At 33.0% G+C, this 21,908-nt stretch overlaps 2 protein-coding genes across 3 annotated transcripts in view; one reads left to right on the top strand and one right to left on the bottom strand.

Moving 5' to 3' along the window:
- Positions 1-694: 694 nt before the first annotated feature.
- Positions 695-21,908, top strand: part of LOC124359049 — a 37,135-nt gene continuing 15,921 nt past the window's right edge. Inside the window, exon 1 of one of the 2 annotated variants that reach the window (XM_046811449.1) lies at positions 695-796. The gene's annotated coding sequence lies outside the window, so the exon portion shown is untranslated. The remainder of the gene's footprint in view (positions 797-21,908) is intronic. The other variant, XM_046811447.1, reaches the window with a different exon arrangement.
- Positions 14,306-21,908, bottom strand: part of LOC124359047 (DNA polymerase theta-like) — an 86,237-nt gene continuing 78,634 nt past the window's right edge. Inside the window, exon 25 of the mRNA XM_046811442.1 lies at positions 14,306-14,557. Within this exon, the coding sequence (XP_046667398.1) occupies positions 14,423-14,557 (135 nt within the window). The 3' untranslated portion in view covers positions 14,306-14,422. The remainder of the gene's footprint in view (positions 14,558-21,908) is intronic.

Here is a 21,908-nt window from a genome sequence, read left to right as displayed (position 1 = left end):
CTACCGTAGCCAGATTTGACTTTTTTTATTGTTAGCCACATTATATCTAGACATATTTGGGAGCTTGCTAAGTTGCAGAAAGTTTAATTGTCAATTACCTTGGTTACTCTCAAGTATCAACTGCCCAGCTGGTCACCCTGCTACCGTAGCCAGCTTTGACTTTTATTAGTTGTCAGTGCAGGAATTCTTATGCATCTGCTTACATGACAGACTTCTGCCCCTAGACTCTTTGGTTCCTTGTAGAAGAGATTTGTGTGTCTCATTCAACTTTTAATTGTCTTTACTCAACTCACACTTCTTAGGACCTATATCATTATAAAGGATCGGAAACACTTGCTTTAACATTACTTTTTGCAAATAAATTTTGTGAGAGAGAGAGATAGAAAGAGAGAGAGTGAGGGGGGGAGGGAGAGATAGGGGGTGGTAGAGGATGAGTGGGAGTGAGAGGAAGATGGAGAGAGTGTTAAAAACAGCTTATTACAGATATACCCATTTCTCCTTATGAGCTTGTATATTAGTACAAATATGACTCCAATAAAACAAAAAAATACAACTGAATACAAGGTTTTTTATACATGCTATATGATATATTTTCACATAAAGAACTTAGACATGATAAACTGAGATAAAGCACATAGTAGACTTCCTCTGCTTTATAACCAAAGTAAAAAGTTACATCAGACACTGTGTGTTAATGCCATACATAAACATCACTGATAATGATGGGATAAGATAAAGTTAGAAAAATCAACTAAACAAAAATACTAGTACATTCTCTGTTCAGCAGTGGATGCTGGTGAGTCTTACTTTTATATCTTTAGGCAATATTTAAAAAATTACATATTCTTAAATGCTAAAAAGGGTTGTAAAGTCTTTATTGCTAATAGAAACAACTTATTGAAAATAGTTAGTTAATTCAATTGTTAGGAAATATAAATTTAAACAATAAATTATATTTTTGTTTGTCAGTTGAAGTTTTCAAACAAATGTTTTAAAGTCAAAACCAAAAACGCTTATTAAACGTATAGTGTTTCAGTTAATAAGTAAAAACAGTCAAGTAGATCAGTCAATTAATGTTATTATCAGTAATTGTCATTAAATGAAAGAAATTGCCAGTCAGACTTATGTAAAAACTAACTAAAACAGTTAATTATGGCAATGGATGTGAAATTGAATAATAACTGTGGCTTTATTATTCTTGAAATTGTAAACCGCCTACTTTATAGCAACAAACTCTCAAATGTTAGAAATTAATATATTCTGTTAGACATACTAGCGCATACATTTATTTACATCAACAAATTCAATATTTTGAAAATTGTGGTAATTAAGTAAATATACATTGTTTGTTTGATTTACAAACCTATTTGCTTCATATTACCATTTAAAACTAACTACTAAAGTATAGTACAACACATTGGTTTCAATATATCAATTACAAGTATTACTTGAACATACTGTAAACAAATTTTACGAATTGTCAATATGAAATAATACATGTTTATTGCTTTTATATCAGGGTAACTATAAAAAGGATTCTCTATATTTGGCTATATGACAATTTTGAAACAGTCACAATAATGTAGATGACTTTAAATAAGTTCAGTACAAATCTGGTCTTACCATTATGGCATATATATAGTGCTTGATTGTATTTTTTAACTTTAAAAAGATTTTGTTTTGGTAATAAAAAGTAAATTAGTGATTTTAAATTTACATGAAAGGTATATAATTAATCTAATGCTAATTAGCTGTCAGTATTTTATTGGAAAATTGTATTATTTACCTGATTATTATACATTTGACTATTAATTGTTTTTATAATTATTTGGTTAGTTCATAGTGTGTCAAAACCTAATATTTTTAAATTCATTAACAACATCTGAAGTTTATTAAAAGATAAACGGTTTTTTAATTGATTATTTTATGCAATTGAAAAATATGACTGAATTTTAAAGACAACCAATTGAAAAGTCAAAAGCAAAATAAACATTCAACCGATTCTCTCTCACTAATTTATAATGATGACCCATGAAAATGCATTTTAAATTAAATTGTATGTGTCTAATTTGTGTGTTATAAATACTTATGTGAATCTTTTAATACTTTTATCTCAACTTTAGAGTGATTGTACAAATATTATTTGGAAGGAATAACTTCTAGTAATCTGGGTTGTTTTCATTTCATATATAATTAGCAGTTGTCCACAGCTTCAAACGCAATTTCCAGATGAGCAACTGGGACATCATAGGCATATATTCTTTTTAAATGATAAACCAAACATAAGTGATGGTCATTGGAGGACATTCCAATCTTTTGATCCATTTTCGAATAATTGGAGTTTAAGTTTAAAAATCTGTATTTTGAGGCCCTGAAGCGGAGAATTAAACATTTTTTTATAAGTACAAATGAAATAAATCTAATTTCAATAAACAACTCTCCCTGAAAGGTTAATTGCCACACAAAATTACACTTTGTGTTCGTTCATTGTTTTGTGATTCCTTTTACAATAGACACAGGCTTGCTGCTCTCGTTTGTTTCCTCACATTGTAGTGACAGAATTAATGGTTCATTGAGTCATATCAATTTCTTACTTCAGCTACTGTAATTATGCCATCCCACAATGTCAAAGGACGCTAATTTAGAGTATTTCAAATAAACTATTTTAATGATTTGAATTCGTGCTTGCTGCCACCTAAATATAGTAAAAGTTAGATAATACTTAGTAGTATTATCTGTAAATATCAATGTGGGAAGCTGCCACTTCAAATATTTAAATACAATTTCAATGGAGAAAGATTTGGTTGTTTTAACTGGTTGAAGTTAGTTGCTATTCTATTTGGTTCACACATTATATTTTCTCCGTTAGGACTCTTAAATATGTTAAGTAAATTTTGAAATATTTTTGTTGTTGCAATAGCATTGTTATTATTATCTGCAATTTTTTAATAACTAATGTTTTTTTATTTCGAAATGTTTAGCACTTGCTTGAAACATTAGTTTGCTCGTTTATCTGAAACATTCTCGTAACACTAGGCTAAATTTGTAGTATCGTTCTATGCAATTTTTAATAAACTGCGATTATTAGTTTAAAAATAGAAATCTTACTTTTTATTTAGCGATCTTGATCGTGTTTATTTATATCACGCATTCAAGTGGAAAAGTCAATAATAGTTCCTACGATGAAACAACAAATACCTCAACACGTGTGTCCGGTCTGACCGATGAATCATAATTGGAATGACGCTGTGGTACATGACGGTGCCCTGCCAAATATTTGTTCCGGGGCCCGCCAAAACTGAGTAGGGCCCTGACTCCATGTCCAGCAAGGGTAATGGAAGCGAATTGCCATCATTGTCACAGAGTTCATTCTGGCCCACTCGGGTAGAAGTGTGTTAATATAACACTGTGTTATGTAAACAATGAACGCCGTCCACTAAAAAACAATTAATAGGCGTAGTTATGGTCACACTGCTATGGCCACAGCTGTTTGTTCACAATACTTATCATATATTTGCTTAGATACTCTGACTATTTTTTAATTAGTATTAATGTTAACATTGATAAGACCACCACGATATTGTGTGGTAAGATATAGTGTATCTGAGACAGTCTAAGTTGTTGGTTATTTCGTAGTAATATTTTCTGGCTTGCTGTCACATACAAGCCAATTCCAGTGTGACCATTCCATTTTTGTGTTACTGTTCTTGCCTTGATGATAATATACATTATTAATCTTGCAATACTGGCGTAACCATAGTCCTGTACTGTTTACGGTGTCTAAGAACATTGATGTCATTTCACAAACACATATTTTTGAGGTTTTCCTTATTTAAGAGTACATTTCATTTAATATTCTTCTTCTTCTTGTACTTTTATAATTACACATGAAAGGCTTTCAGTGAAGTAGAAAATAAGATGCTACATTTGAGAACATGTCTGAAACCAATTGCAAAATTTGTGAAAAAGTTTAAAGATATGAGTTAGAACTACATAAATCTAATTCAAATGTAAGTCTATGTGTCTATTCAAAAACAATAATTGTGTATAACATTAATTTTACGTATATACTAGTGAAAGTTTGATTCTAATTAGATTGCATCACATGTTTGTTTAGGTCTATGTATTATTCTGTGGTTGTATCTCTTGTTCCACCTCATTTCCACTGCCTTTATATTCTAAATAAGTACTGATAGTGTTGATCCGTAATTGAGTCTAATTAATTATAGCTGTCCTGAAGTGTCGTTTCAAATCTTTACTGTCTTGACCAGTGATCACCACCGGTGACTCGCGGGATAGTTTTGGGCAGCTCACGGCCATGCTCGGGTTGGCAGCACTGCTTACGGTGGCATTTACCAACTGTATGCGAGGCATCTCTAGCAGTAAGCAGTCAGCTGTTATCACTCGTGTCGCTAGAGTGAGGTTATGTTTGTGCCGTGTGTATTATGCCTTCACGTTTAAACTCTTTCCTTGTTTGTTTGTAGTATGGCTGATTCAAGAAAAAAGCCAAAAACGTATTAATTTCATGTAGAGTGGGAAACCGATTACTTTTTTACGCAAGTAAAAGATTAATGCGTATGTTAGCTTTGTAATATGAGTGTCTCAGTTGGAAAGAAAGGAAATTTTGAGCGTCATTTCAAGGCCGTTTATAGTGGAATTGAAAAAAATCATCCACTGAATTCAACTGAAAAGAGAAAAGAATGATGCAAAGAATTTAAACTATGAGCTCCGATGTAATTTCACAGCTTAAAACTGACTTTGTAGTTATTTTTCCTTACAACTTGATAATCAACTGTTATAGTTGATACAGCTCACTTGGGCATTTTTGTAAGAATGTTATTTGAAATTTTGAAACTAAAGAAGAGCTGGTGAAGGTAGTACTGCTTACTGAGCTTATTACTGGAAACGGTATATTTGTAGCATTTAAAAAGCTTGAGTCTGAAAATATCTCTGTGAAGAAGTTGGTGAGCATAGCTACGGTTGGAGCTCCTTCAATAGTAGGCGTGGAGAAGGGTATTGCCTTGTGTCCTACAGACAGTGACATGCCATAAGTTGTGTCTTAAGATTGGATAATACACCAGCTGTCATTGTGTGGAAAGTTCTTCAGTATGAACAACTTCATGAAAACAGTTGTCAAAGTTAAATAAAACAAGAGCGCATGCTCTTTAAAGACGTGTGTTGTTTCATACAGTCTTGTTGGCTTAGTAGAGGCAGAGTTTTGCAACATTTTAATGAGTCGCTTCCTGCATTGGTAGAATTCTTCAAAGAACGGATATATTAGTGAGCATCTCACTGAATTCGAAGATCCTACGTTGGTACAAGATATTGCCTTTCTCACTGATGTAACTGAAAAGTTGAATGGTTTGAACTTTCAGCTGCAAGGCAAAGATAAGGACATCGGTAGAATAATTTCAGTTGTAACTTCATTTTCAAAAAGCTTAAGCTGTGGGAAAATAATGTCATCCAGTTTGAATATAAACACTTTCATACTCTGAAGAAGACCATTGACAAACAAAATCCATCACAAAACCCCAGCAATAACCAAGTATACATGGAAATTGTTTCAGGCTTTTTTGATCAACGATTCCAAGATTTTAAAAGCATAATACATGTGGCACAATTTTTCAACTATTCTTTCATAACGATTGTTACAAGATTCTAAACATGTGTTGTTAAATATTTTGGTGGAGATCAGGCTGCAGTTGAAATAGAATTGGTTGATTTTCAAACAAAATGATCTGTCTCTATGAACCCTATCCATAGGCATATCTAGGAGAATCTCATGGAGGGGTTACCACTACAAATTTTCCGTATCTCCCAGTCAAGTTGGTGTACGGGAGCATCCCTTCCTACCCGGAATATGTTAAATGCTAATTGTATTAAAAATTCTAAATTTGACAGCCGTCTGAGAGCATTATAATTATTAATTTATGCTCTACATAACGGCTATAACTTAAAAGAATTTACTCTTTTGGAGACCACCCAATAACACAAAAGAATTTCAAGAAAATGACGCTGTATTAATGAGAAGAACAGAGGCTCGGGAAAATGACTGTATCTTAAGAACCACAAGACACGTCCTCCACCTTGTACCTAGAATTTATACATTATAATATGGGCTTTTACATTTATATTTTTTTAAATTTCAAACCATATCATCCCTGATAAAAATATTGGTATATAAATTTACATGTGTTTTTATAAAGGATATATTTTACTGTGAATACAACTACACAAATTTTGAGACATAATTGTGTTTTTGTGAGAGGTTCATGTTCACTACGTGCATTGCACATGTACGCAGCAGATGCTCTGCAATGAACTAATATAGACATACAAAATATGAACTTGAAGTTAAATATTATTTAAAAGCACGATATTTCATTACTTATTGACAGCGAGTAAAATTTAATAATTACCACTATCGATATTCATTAATAACACACGTCGCTAATACACGACTAGCACCTAAGTTAAGACTATTACAAATTAGGCGTTCATGGCTATTGCTCGCTGTCTCCTCGCCCAAAGCGCGGGAAGTGAGGTCTGTATTATATTTGTCAACCCCCATTGATCACAGACTAACACGTCATTCCGAAAAAATATGGAACAAGAGTCTTCTGTTTTACTATATGTCAGGTGTTATAGTTAAAATATCAACACAAATAAAAACTAAACTAAACTGTGATACATTTTTTACTACGAGTACGCCTAGGGCCCTATCTATCACTGGAAATATTTGGCCTCTAGTCCCCAAATAAAAATAGCCAATTTTGGTTCATGTTGCAATGAGATTGAAAGCTATGTTCAGTTACATACTTATGTGAAGCATATTTTTATGAATATTTGGATAACTGCTTCAGAATGACAGCTACAACCTAATCTCCAAACATCAAGAAAATACTTGATGGCTAAAAAGAATTACACTCTTCTCATTAAAATGTACATTTAAACTTATTTGTTACACTTTTGTTCCTATCTATTTCGATTAATACTATAAATAAATATACTTTGTGGGCAATAAATGAGAGTTATTTCCATTGTATGTACTTTCTTTGATCCTTGGGACTTGGTAGAAGATTTTTATAATAAATGCTAAGTTGGCTCACTGGCTCAAAAGTTTCGTGACGACTGGTCTTGACTAATACATTAAGACATTATGTTTCTTCTAAGTTTATTGAATTCTTTACAGGTTTTATTTCAATGTAAGATGGCTTATCTACATTTTTGTTTTCAGCTAATGAAGATGTGGTATCCTTTTACATTAAGGTTATGGATGCTAATTTTAAGATTTTGTAAATTTTTTATTTTCACTTAGTAAGAAATTATGTTTTCAGTACAAAATTATTTTTACATTCAGATTAACCTCTTAATAATGGAACTTCAAATATAATCTATCCTGTTATTTATTTCAATACAGCAAGAAGTAAATAAATAAGTGTTATGAAATAGTGAAACCAGTACATCAACAGACACCAGCCAGTTCCTGTGAGAAGTACAAAGTCTATAACAGATATAAGCTAATTAAGGATCAGTGTACTATTATGTAAATAATAAAAACAAACTACTAGGGTTTCACTTGTTTTCTTATCAGCAAGATTGTAAAATGAATGTCAATGACCTTACTATGTAAAGCAGACAGAGAACATAAGCCTATATAAACTGGCAACAACACCTTAATTCAGTATCAGAACCTATTATACCGTTAACCCTAGAGCTAGCAAGGAATGCAGTTGACTCAAACTGCAACAGCGGGTAACTTAAGTGAGATATCTGCACATTCAAGACATCAAGTCAGGATGGCTGTGTGGTCTAAGGTGCTGTTCTCGGACATAGGAGTTAGTCTTAGAGTTGCGGGCTCGATATTCAAATTAAAGGTGGTTGCCTTGGATAGAAGTTGATGGGTTCATTGATTTTTTTATATAAGTGTAGCAGAGCCAAAACATCCGTTTTTAATTTTGTTTGCCTCTACTAAAAATAGACCACTTGATTTATATTTATTTTATATCCTACAAGGTATTTATTACTACATCATAACCATTTTAATAATAGCTTTTAAGAGTTAGAAAACCATTTAAACCACAATAATACCCAAATTGTAATATGCAAAAGTCCATACTCACGGCAGACAAAATGCGTTGTAAATCATGACTTTGCCAGTTCCAGGGTTAAATACAGTATAGTGCAATAAACACAACATAATTTATGGGTTCCCAGAGAAATAAATAGGTCTAATTATAAATAAATATCACAGCATAAATTGGGCAAAGTATTCTTCGAACTCTTTAATAGAGTAAAGAGGTTCAATCCCTTCCTACCATAGCTACGTTATGCTTTACTTTGTTCTATTTCTGGGTTAAATCTTTAAAAAGTCTCATTACTATATAACATTCTTTGAAGTTTATTTTTGACGATGGAAAGATTGTGAAAGAAACTGGATTTTTCCTAACATTTTCCATCGTTCAGTGAAACAAAAAATCAGTAACAGTGTTTTGAGATCTGCAATCTGATCTCTTCTTCGGGTAAATTACTAACCTAACACATAATTACAAACTAGGTTAAAATAAAACAAATCATACCAGAGCGTTGTGACACGCCTAAGTCCGAAATCACAACCACCATGTTGTGTGTCAATTTCACTAACTCTAAAACATGCACTAAATAAAAAAATAAACACAACACTAACCATTAAACTGAACTACAGAATACAGTGTTTTTGGATTCCAAAAACTATGTTTACAGTATAAAACGAAGTTGCAATAGGGAATACATAGGCGAGACAAAAAGAACCACTAAACGTAAGGATAAAAGAACACAAAGAAAACACAAGAAAGGGTCTCTCAGAAAAGTCAAAAATTGCACACCATTGTTGGTCCAAAGACTATCATATGAATTTGGATGAAACCAATGTAATACATCGGGAATCACATTTTTTTTTTAAAGGAAACTAATAGAGGTAACATACATTAAATTGGTAAACTAACCAATCAGTCAAACCATCAGTCGAGACTAGGCCGCTTTGGTTGCCTATTCTAAAAATGGAACCAAAAACGAAAACCCAAAGGCATCAAACAGATTAGATATTTGTAATAAATCATTGCGGAGTCACAGTATGGTTTTAAGAAGTTCATCTAGCATGAACCAATAATAAAAAAGGGCTCATTCCTGTCTCCCTTCCTTTTCATTGCCGCCATCTTGTTTCTCTGCTGTGACGATCACCATTTGCTATTGGCCTTTGGTCAGTCGTAGGTGGTTGATCCGACGAATGCAGACATGTTTTTGTAACCTGTATTCTGTAGTTCAGTTTTAATGATTAGTGTTGTGTTTAGTTTTATTATTAGGTGTATGTTTTAGAGTTAGTGAAGCTGACACACAACATGATGGTTGTGATTCCTGACTTAGGAGGCGTGTCACAACGCTTTGGTATGATTTATTTATTCTAGCCAGGTTTGTAATTATGTGTTACGTTAGTTTATTTACCTGAAGACGAGATCAGATTTGCAGATCTCGAAACATAGTGTTACTGATTATTTGTTTTCACTGAACAATGGCAAATGTCCAGAAAAATCCTATATGACATTGGTAGTAAAATCAAAATGTCTAACACCTGCATGACTTTTTGTATTTTTTTACTTATACATTACAAAGTTATTTCGTTTTTTTATTATAATTAATTATGTATATTAGATCTAAGGTTAAATTCATTAAAATGGTTTTTACATATAATACAACATACAAGGATGAATGCCTAGACTAATAAAACAGTATTTTATGAGAAACTAAAGAAAAAGCTTTACTTAAATCCAATAATATTGGTACAGACCATTCTGTATAGAAAACTGTTGAGTACGCTTTGATAGTGGAAACAACCCTAAAACCTGTCCTAAATCAACATAAGCAGGCTTCATCCAAACCAAGAACTTTTTTTCAAAGTTGAATCTTAATCAAGCTCTCAAGAGGCTATTGAATAGACAGAATGGGGCTCGATAACCACTAGGGCACATCTTACTATCTATAATAATTATAGATACTTTCACACAGTCAGGATAAACACCTTTTCAAATATTGATTTATGGATAAGGTTTTAGGGATTTTTGGTTCTGGAGTTGAGACCAATTAATGGGCTCGATAACCATAGGAGGCACATCTATTTATAATTATAGATACTTTCACACAGTCAGGATAAACACCTTTTCAAATATTGATTTATGGATAAGGTTTTAGGATTTTTGGTTCTGGAGTTGAGAGCCAATTTGCATTAATGGGCTCGATAACCACTAGGGCACATCTTACTATCTATAATTATAGATAATTTCACACAGTCAGAATAAACACCTTTCAAATATTGATTTAGGGATAAGGTTTTAGGGATTTTTGATTCTGGAGTTGAGAGCCAATTTGCATTAATGGGCTCGATAACCACTAGGGCACATCTTACTATCTATAATAAATTATAGATACTTTCACACAGTCAGAATAAACACCTTTTCAAATATTGATTTAGGGATAAGGTTTTAGGGATTTTTTGGTTCTGGAGTTGAGAGCCAATTTGCATTAATGGGCTCGATAACCACTAGGGCACATCTTACTATCTATAATTATAGATAACTTTCACACAGTCAGGATAAACACCCTTTCAAATATTGATTTTTATGGATAAGGTTTTAGGGATTTTTGGTTCTGGCGTTTGAGAGCCAATTTGCATTAATGGGCTCGATAACCACTAGGGCACATCTTACTATCTATAATTATAGATACTTTCCACACAGTCAGGATAAACACCTTTTCAAATATTGATTTATGGATAAGGTTTTAGGGATTTTTGGTTCTGGAGTTCAGAGCCAATTTGCATTAATGGGCTCGATAAACCACTAGGGCACATCTTACTATCTATAATAAATTATAGATACTTTCACACAGTCAGGATAAACACCTTTTCAAATATTGATTTATGGATAAGGTTTTAGGGATTTTTGGTTCTGAGTTGAGAGCCAATTTGCATTAATGGGCTCGATAACCACTAGGGCACATCTTACTATCTATAATTATAGATACTTTCATTCACACAGTCAGGATAAACACCTTTTCAAATATTGATTTATGGATAAGGTTTTAGGGATTTTTGGTTCTGGAGTTGAGAGCCAATTTGCATTAATGGGCTCGATATAACCACTAGGGCACATCTTACTATCTATAATTATAGATACTTTCACACAGTCAGGATAAACACCTTTTCAAATATTGATTTATGGATAAGGTTTTAGGGATTTTTGGTTCTGGAGTTGAGAGCCAATTTGCATTAATGGCTCGATAACCACTAGGGCACATCTTACTATCTATAATTATAGATAATTTCACACAGTCAGAATAAAACAACCTTTTCAGATATTGATTTAGGGATAAGGTTTTAGGGATTTTTGGTTTCTGGAGTTGAGAGCCAATTTTGCATTAATGGCTCGATAACCACTAGGGCACATCTTGTTACTATCTATAATTATAGATACTTTCACACAGTCAGGATAAACACCTTTTCAAATATTGATTTATGGATAAGGTTTTAGGGATTTTTGGTTCTGGAGTTGAGAGCCAATTTGCATTAATGGGCTCGATAACCACTAGGGCACATCTTACTATCTATAATTATAGATACTTTCACACAGTCAGGATAAACACCTTTTCAAATATTGATTTATGGATAAGGTTTTAGGGATTTTTGGTTCTGGAGTTCAGAGCCAATTTGCATTAATGGGCTCGATAACCACTAGGGCACATCTTACTATCTATAATACATTATAGATACTTTCACACAGTCCAGAATAAACATCTTTTCAAATATTGATTTAGGGATAAGGTTTTTAGGGATTTTTGGTTCTGGAGTTGAGAGCCAATTTGCATTAATGGGCTCGATAACCACTAGGGCACATCTTACTTTCTATAATAAATTATAGAGACTTTCACACAGTCAGAATAAACACCTTTTCAAATATTGATTTAGGGATAAGGTTTTTAGGGATTTTTGGTTCTGGAGTTGAGAGCAAATTTTGCATTAATGGGCTCGATAACCACTAGGCACATCTTACTATCTATAATTATAGATACTTTCACACAGTCAGAATAAACACCTTTTCAAATATTGATTTAGGGATAAGGTTTTAGGGATTTTTGGTTCTGGAGTTGAGAGCCAATTTGCATTAATGGGCTCGATAACCACTAGGGCACATCTTACTATCTATAATTATAGATAATTTCACACAGTCAGGAATAAACACCTTTTCAAATATTGATTTAGTGGATAAGGTTTTAGGGATTTTTGGTTCTGGAGTTGAGAGCCAATTTGCATTAATGGGCTCGATAACCACTAGGGCACATCTTACTCTCTATAATTATAGATACTTTCACACAGTCAGAATAAACACCTTTTCAAATATTGATTTATGGATAAGGTTTTAGGGATTTTTGGTTCTGGAGTTGAGAGCCAATTTGCATTAATGGGCTCGATAACCACTAGGGCACATCTTACTATCTATAATTATAGATACTTTCACACAGTCAGAATAAACACCTTTTCAAATATTGATTTAGGGATAAGGTTTTAGGGATTTTTGGTTCTGGAGTTGAGAGCCAATTTGCATTAATGGGCTCGATAACCACTAGGGCACATCTTACTATCTATAATTATAGATACTTTCACACAGTCAGAATAAACACCTTTTCAAATATTGATTTAGGGATAAGGTTTTAGGGATTTTTGGTTCTGGAGTTGAGAGCCAATTTGCATTAATGGCTTGATAACCACTAGGGCACATCTTACTATCTATAATTATAGATACTTTCACACAATCAGAATAAACACCTTTTCAAATATTGATTTAGGGATAAGGTTTTTAGGGATTTTTGGTTCTGGAGTTGAGAGCCAATTTGCATTAATGGGCTCGATAACCACTAGGGCACATCTTACTATCTATAATAAATTATAGATACTTTCACACAATCAGAATAAACACCTTTTCAAATATTGATTTAGGGATAAGGTTTTAGGGATTTTTGGTTCTGGAGTTGAGAGCCAATTTGCATTATTGTAACCCGTACAACCTGGTTTGTTGTGAAATGGAATAATAATGAATGTCTTCCAGGAAATAAATCATTTATCAGCTTTCTAGTTTTGGTAAGGGTAAAAATGCGAGTATCAAAAGTGTTAAAAATACCAAACAATAATTCCTTTTTCTCAGATTTTTTAGCATGATGATTAAAATCAACCCATTGCCAGACATATAAATAAAAATTGAATTTGTATGAACTGTTTGTTGAATATGAAGTCTATTGCTAGATTTAATTGTAGGAGCAAGACATGAACGAAAGCCAGTTAAGTTTAACCTAAAATCAAGTTTTGGAGGAATTTAAATTTTTAGAAAAAATAAGAAAGACTTGGTCTGTAATATAGTCACTAGGTTGATCACAACTAAACAAAATGCAACTTGATTAGTCATTCTGATTCCCAAGTGAAAATAAATTTCCAAGTTTCTTCTTGACCTGACCAAACTGTCATACTTGTTCATTGTTGAGGATTAGATGGATATGAACCTTCTCCCTGTCTTGAATACCATGTCCGCTATAATAATTATAAACCATTCATTCATTGTACATAAATCGAAATTTATTTATAGTATAATTATAGTGATGATATAAATGATTATTATTAACATTTTATACTACTAATACTGTATGTGACATAACAGTACAATTTTTCATTAATTAATTTATGTTAACTTTAAAAATTGTACAATGTATGAAGCACCCAGTTATATTAATAAAGTTTTATGAATACCATGAAAAATATAAAACGATACAATAGAGTACCGAAGGATCGGGAAGAACATAACAAAACGGTTATCGCACAGATGACTGGACTGCCCTTTTATAACAGAGAATCAAAGGACCAGATAACAGAATGAAATGAAAGAGTTATCACATAGACATAGAAACTGACGAACGGACTGCCCTTTTACTTTTTGAACCCAAAATCAATACAGTTCTTCCTTGAACCAAGAGAAACCTATACACCATGGTTCAAATCTTTAGGACTTTTTTTATCAAAACATCACAGGGACAACCCTTTGAGTGTTTGACTCTTCCCCATTCTCCTATAATTAATAGAATTCTTCTTTGGTCCAAGAGGAATCTACGTATCCTGCCGGGTCTTTTAAACTCCAAAATGTACATAATATTCTTACAAAAATTTTAAAATGGCTAAATATATGAGCCATTACAGAGAGAATTTGGTAAAGAAAAAAAATTAAGTCACAACTAGTGTAAATTGTGTATTTTGTACAAAACAAGCTAACTGCTATAAGAATAAATACAATTACAAAATAAGTATAAAAATAACTGTTAAGATATTTAAAACTTTTAAGCTATAACATTATCAGTCTATTATCTCTAGTTGCCCCCAAGAAGATCCTTTCTTCACTTTGACAGGTAAAGGTACAGAAATTTCAATAGCAGACTGCATTTCTCTTCTTATAATTGTAACAAACTCTTCTAAACTACTGTCTGCAACCTGCAAGATTACACAGAGCATAAAACTTCACATTCATAAGTTGACTAATCAAAGTACCAATAAATAGTTTCTCGCTTATGTGGAGAAGTATAAAAACATACTTAATAAGGTAGTATATAAGAAAAACGATATGCAAGTGATGCTTCTTTTTTTTTAATCTTACAATAAGTCTAAAAGTATTTGTTCTAGTGGTTAAATATGAACTGGGTTTAAGTAGCAAAAAATAAAGCTGTCTTAGAATTGGAATTAATTAGTAATTCAGTAATTAGTTACCCTAGAAATTTGCTAAAACTTTAAATGATTATTTTAGTAATAAGTACTACTATAAAAATGTATCTAAAATCATTATGAAATTATCCACTCTTCTTCATTCTCAAAGGTAGTTACAAATTTGAATGAATTCAGAAATCAAAAGATCTTTACTTATAAAATCTGTAAGAAATGTAAAGGCGTCAAGATTACAGTTAAATAGATTGAATTCTTGATTTACAAATGTCAGGGTGAAAACTATTGAATCATGCAGACTGGTCGATCCACAAGCCAATTGGACAGTTGTCTTCGAAGCGATGTTCCTTTAGGCGTTTCAGGTTCTCTGGTAGTGAGTTGTAGAATTTTCGTCCTGCATAACATGGTTGATTTCTTGGTGTATTTGGTAGTATGATGAGGAGGAAGTTGGTACTCAGCAGCTTTTCGAGTCTTGTAGGCATGGGTATCCTTACCTCTTGGAAATTCCAGTTGATCAACATGCATAACCACTGCATGATTATACAGAACCGTGACTGTCAAGACAGAGAGTTTTGTAAGCCTCTCTACAGCTTTCCATTAGGGTGAGGCTGGTAACTGCTCTTATGGCTGTTTTCTAAAGGACAAGTATTCTCAGAGTTTCCTCCTCACACAATCAGGCCATATCTGATGTGGGATTCCACCAAGGTATGATACACTGTCTTTGCTGCCAAAGCCTTCCTGTCCATTTCATTCTATGAACCACATAGACTCCATAGCTACGTTTCTTACTTAGTATATCAACATGAGCAGTAGAGGAAATGTCAGAATCTATTGTTTAGCACAGACATTTAGTTTGCTGATCTGTAGAGATGTTGGGAATTTTTTGAATTTCTTCATGTTTGTGACTAAAATTGATTTATGTTGTCTTCAATGGGTTTATTGCTGTCGTTCCAGGCATTACTGGAATGTTTTATCCAGCTTGTGTGTAATGTCACAAATGAGACTTTGAGTGTTTTCATTCTTATAAAGCAAGGTGGCATTGTCTCCACAGTTCTGTAATTTATAAAACACGGAAAGTCATTTGTAAAAAGCACATACATGACCCAGGACTGAGCCTTGAGGCACACCTCTTTTCAATGGTAATGGCTTGGATCCGACAATACTGTTTCTACTGCTTTTTGTTGTCTGAACTTCGATTTTGTCTACGTTCTTCTAAACAGTAATCTCTGGCCCTGCCTTGAAATCCTAGTGCAGCCAGTTTATCCAGAATCATTTTGTGTCCTAAACAGTCAAATGCTTTACTGTAGTCTAGCAAAACAGCTGAGACATGATTGTTTTCCTCTAATTGATCTGTAACACACTCAACCAAACTTGTAGTGGCACTAAAAGTTGATTTCCCTTGAGAAATCCATCCTGGTTAGTTAGGAAATTCTTAATTTCAAAGTGTTGCAGCTTTTTTCAGTGCAATTTTCTCAATTATTTCGGAAAATGTGGATAAGAGTGATATAGATCAGTGGTTTCTGGATCTGTAGATGAACCTTTTTTATGCTTTCGGTAGATTTTAGATATTTTCAGTGCAGATGCGAATTGGCCAACCTGAATGATTTGTTAATTATACTTGTTAGAGAGGCTACCAACTGTTTTCCACAGTGCTTTGCTGCTTTAGTTGGGAAATCATCCAGTCCAAAATATAACTTTGGTTTTAGTGAATTTATTGCTTCTTAACAGTAAGGGTAAAATTGAATATTATGTAGTAATAAGTTGAAATATTATATGGGTAAGCCAGAATTACACATTATAGGTGGTTTCTGTTGTCTCTGCTGTTTGTGAAAAATAAATGTTGAGATGATCAGCAATGAGCCCTGGGCCATCCACTTTCTTTCCATTCACTTCCAAGCAAAGAGAAGTATCCTGTGTTCGCTCAATATTCCTTTCTAAGTTGATAATTTTCCACAGAGCCTTTGATCTGTTGTTAGAGTTGGTTAATATGTTCCTGAGTGATGTTAGGTTTGAGATTTAATATCATAATTTCTCTTTATATTTGTCATTTCCTCCTTTCACTTGTACTACCTGTCATCTTATATTAATAAAAAGCTCTAAGGTATTCTTATTTTGATCTTATTGGCTTAATGATCATACATTACTTTTAACTTTGGTTGTGGTTTTGGTCTATTTCTTTTCTTTGGACTTGCATAGTCAAGTACTCTTGTCACAGTTGTCAAAAATTGTTGATGAACTTCTTCAGCATTACGAGCATAAGCACATGGTACCAATCATCCTCAGCTAGCTCTTGCCTTAAGCAATTAAAGTTCTTTGTTTGAAGTTTATTTTTGATGATAGAAGGATTGTGAAGAAAACAGGATTTTTCCGGACATTTTTCATCGTTCAGTGAAACAAAAAAAATCAGTAACACTACGTTTCGAGATCTGCAATCCGATCTCTTCTTCAGGTAAATAAATAACCTAACACATAATTACAAACTAATTTAAAAATAAACAAATCATATCAGAACGTTGTGACACACAGAAATCAAAATCACCACCACCATGTTGTGTGTCAACCTCACTAACTCTAAAACATGCACTTAATAAAAAACTAAACACAACACTAATTATTAAAACTGAACTACAGAATACAGGTCACAATAAGTCTGCATTCGCCGACCAATCACCTACAACTGACCAGAGGTCAATAGAAAATGCAGAAATCAAATAATAAATAAACTATAAATTTTAGATGTGAAGAAGAATTAATAAAATGTATTTAAGCTTGGAAGGAAAATAAGAATTTGTTACATGACCCAAGTTGGCGTAATCTTCCCCTATGTTCCCATAATGAATAGTCTATTTAAACTTACCTCGTATTGAGCACTAACTTTAAAAACAATTGTACTTCTATACTGTAAATAGTTTTTTTATATTTTTTTATATTTATAAATCAATGTAACATTCAGAAGATGTTTAAGAAACTATGTTTTTGGACTGATACAATTTTAAACATTTTCAGAAGTCACTGTTTCATTGAGGTTTCCACACAGAGGAAATATAAACTATTTAAAATTATTATTGTTGATATTGTAAAAATTTTAAACCTACTGTAGTACATCAGAAAAAGTTTTTTCCATCAACAATTTCTTTGGCTGTCTAGCTGTGCTGGTGGATCTGCGAGAAAAAGTCAGCAGTGGCTCTGACTAACCGGAGAGTGTGAACACAAAATAAAGTGGGCAACTTAACCCTTTCAGTGACAGATTTTTATTGGAATGTTGGTCAATAATGCCTAAGGTATTTTTGCAGGTTTTATCCAAAAGTGCTGTGCTATTTTTAGCAATTTGCACACGGTTATATAAAATGTCATAACTTCTTTGTTGTTTATTGGCGAATTTTATAATTATTGTTTTGTTTTGTAAAAAAATGTGTATATTAACCCTAGAGCTGGTATGAAACGAATTTTCGTCGCCAAAGGCCCGTCCGATTTGGCAACGAGGAATATTTGTCGCCAAAGTAGACATGTACAGTTATTGAAATTGTAGGCAATTAAGGTCATATAAATGATTTTTATTTGATATATTCTGGAAGAGCAATAACTATAGTACCAATTTACTGTTCTTACTTCGATTATTGTCTTTTTTGTTTACCGTAAAACATCGTTTTTTTTGGACAGCTGATGTGAACGTAGTACGGGTCAACCACATTGTTGTGAAACTGTAAACAAGTGCCGGGTTTTGTGTTTGAGGTTACGAATCCAATAGTATTTGGTGTTGTTATTATTGTTTTTTAGCTTTCTTAGGTTATAGTTTTAGTTGTTCAGTATGGGTGAAAAGTTAGAGACCGATTAAATGATCTTAGAGAGCTCGCAGGGCGGAATCTAGTGACGCTGAGTGAAAAATGAAACTTTGTATATATTGTACATATGTAAATAAGGTAAGATTAAAATTTATTATTTTATTTTATTTTTGTTTTAACTGTCATACTTATATAAGTATAAATGCAGTCAAGAGATTATGTTTACCCACGAACAATAATATTTATTAAGAAATGTACGCATTTTTGAAAATAAGTAAATATGGGTGCTTTTTCATACAAAGCCCTGTAACACATACGTTTTGAGTTAAAAGTTACAATAATTATATATTTTTGGAATCAGGACAAAATTTCAAATAAGTTATACATTTACGGTTTTGATGTAAAGTTTATTGCTAAGCAGTTACACAACGGAATATTTACAAAAAGAAATTCCAAAAAACATTTTTCTTACATTTTGTAAAAAAAATAATAATATGTTTCCATGGAAACAATAAGATATTGTTATTATAATGCTCTCCATATAGTTGTGAATACATTGACATATAATAGTTTATATTTGGACTAACAGTTATGAAATGTGATACATTATAAGAAACGTCTGCGAGGCTGTTAAAATAGAGCCGCCTGTACAGAGTGACACCATTGCCAGTTCTAGGATTAATACTTAATATACTCAAAAACTTCTTATACTACCAGCAACACAAAGGATAACAAACAGTAAAATTTTTTTAAATTCTTTTTTAATTTTTAAGTTAAAACACCCAAATCATCATCATCATCATCATCGTCAGACGTTTCCGTTCTCACGGGTCGTCGTACACAGCCTCCTCCACTTTAGTCTATCGTTCCAGGTCTCCTCTTCATCCACCTGTATTTTCTGTAGTCCCCCTTCTCTCTATGTCTTTCCACACTTGGTCCTCCCATCTTCCTCTCGGTCTTCCTCTTGGTCTTCTTTCCTCCTTCCTCCTTCTCCAGTGCTATTCTAGGCACATTCTATTATCTCCCATCCTCTTCACATGCCCCATCCACTGTATTCTTCTTCCTTCCATTGTCTCTTGCAGTGAAACTACCTTCAATCTTTCTCTAGTTATTTCGTTCCTTATTCTATCTCTTCTTGTAGTCTTCTCTATCCCTCTTAAAAATCTCATTTCTGCAGCTTGCAATCTGCTTAAATCATTTTTTAGTCCACGTCCACACGTCTCTGCTGCTCCATATAATAAAATTGGTTGGAAATAAGATTTATACATCAATACTTTTGATTCTTTCCCAATGTTCCAACTCCACACAATCTTCTTTACCATATTGAAAAACTTTCCACTCTTCCATATTCTGTTTTCCTATCTCTTCTCTTATTGTGCCCCTATCTGTTATGATACTTCCTAAATAACAGAATTCCTTCACCTTTTCAAGTCTTTTTCCTTCAACTAACACGTCTTTGTTATTTCCATCCCTTCTCTCTACTTTCATTACTTTACATTTTTGTATGTTCATTTTCTAAACCATATTTCTTCGTCACTTTTGCCATTTGTTTAACTCTCGTTCTAACTCTTCTTCCCTATTTTCCCATATCATTTATGTCATCCGCATATGCTATTGTCTTAAGTTCTTCTGCTCCTCTGTTTCCTTGTACTTCTAGAATAATTTCATCCATTATAATATTGAAAAGGAAAGGTGACAATATGCTTCCCTGCCTTACTCCTCTCTCTGTTTTAAAAGTATCTGTATATTTTTCTTCAATTCTTACCCTGTTTTTACATATGCCGTACAGGTTCTTTATTCTTTCTACTATTCCCTCACGCAATCCTCTCTTTCTCATACTCTCCCATATCCTTTCTCTCAGTACCTTATCATATGCCTTCTGTAGGTCTATAAACGCTACCATTGTATCTTTTCCGTATTCCCACCTCTTTTCTAACACTTGTCTCATCACAAAAATAGCATCCACCGTTGACCTACCTTTCCTAAAACCACATTGCTCCTCTCTTCCTGTTTCTTCCAGTACTGGTCTAATTTTCTGCAACAGTATTTTTTCATAAATTTTTTGTGTATGGCAACAACAAAGTTATTCCCCTGTAATTCTCGCATTTTTGCTTTATTGCCTTTCTTAAAAATCGGCACTATTATTCCCATTTTCCAGTCTTCTGGTATCTTCTTTTCCTTCCAAATCACTCTCATCACTCTGTACAACCATTGAATTCCCAATGGGCCCGCCGCCTTTATCATCTCAGCCGTCAGCTCGTCTATTCCCCGCAGATTTTCCCCTCTTTCATCTCTTTAACAGCTTTTTTCCAATTCGCACATACTAAAATCCTCTTCATCTTCTGTCTCCTCTGTCATATCTCTTCTTTCCTCTTCATTTTCTGTTCCTTCCAGTAGTTCCTTAAAAATACTCTTTCCACGTCTTCAAAACCTCTTTCTCCTCCCATTTGATTTCCCCTGAAACATCCACCACCTTAGTCAACATTTCTTTAGGTTTCTTCTTGTTCCTTATCACCCCATAAAAAATCTTCTTATTTTCCTTTGAAGTTTGATTTCAGTTTTTTCTTCAAAATCCTTCCATGTCCTCTCCTTTGCCTCCTTCATCATCTTTGCTGATGCCCTTGCAAGTCTCTTCCATTTATCCCTCTTTTCATTTGACCTATCCTTAAACCATTCTCGCCAAGCTCTATTTTTGTTTTTTAACTGCTTCAGCAATTCTTTCATTCCACCAAGGGGTCTCTTTATCCCTTCTTTTACCTGAAGTTCGTCCACAAACTTGCTTTCAAAAATAAGAACAGCCTGTGGAAACACCCAAATAACTATCCAAAAAAAATTTCACACGCAATAAAGACAATCACACTAAAAGAAAACATTATGTTAAACATATCCAGTTATTATTTTTAAACTATCACCTAACATAAAAATATTATAGCATTTTTTTATTGCTGCTCACTTTTTTATGAGCAACTAAAATGTATATATCTTGATTAGCAACTATCCATTTCCTTTACTGATTTTACTACTTTTCTTATGAGTGATAGCCATAATAATAATTATACTGTATAACACTGTATGATAGAACATAAACGAATATGCCCAACATAATTTTGCCCACTTACAAATACTTCCATGACCAAATAAATATCAGCTACAAAGTTGACATTTAGATACTCTTCCTCCACTACTCATCTAAGAGTATTTTCATTCAGTGGGGACCTTGAAACATTCATAATACTTAACTACACACCTAAATTACACACACATTATTTGGCTATATTATAATTATAAACAAATGAACACATAACCACAACACTCTTAACACCAAAACATTAGACCGACAACTA

This window comes from Homalodisca vitripennis, chromosome 4 (genome assembly GCF_021130785.1).
Source record: "Homalodisca vitripennis isolate AUS2020 chromosome 4, UT_GWSS_2.1, whole genome shotgun sequence".
NCBI lineage: Eukaryota > Metazoa > Arthropoda > Insecta > Hemiptera > Cicadellidae > Homalodisca > Homalodisca vitripennis.
Note: the sequence above shows the minus strand (reverse complement) of the source record. Positions and strands in the feature narration are given on the sequence as shown.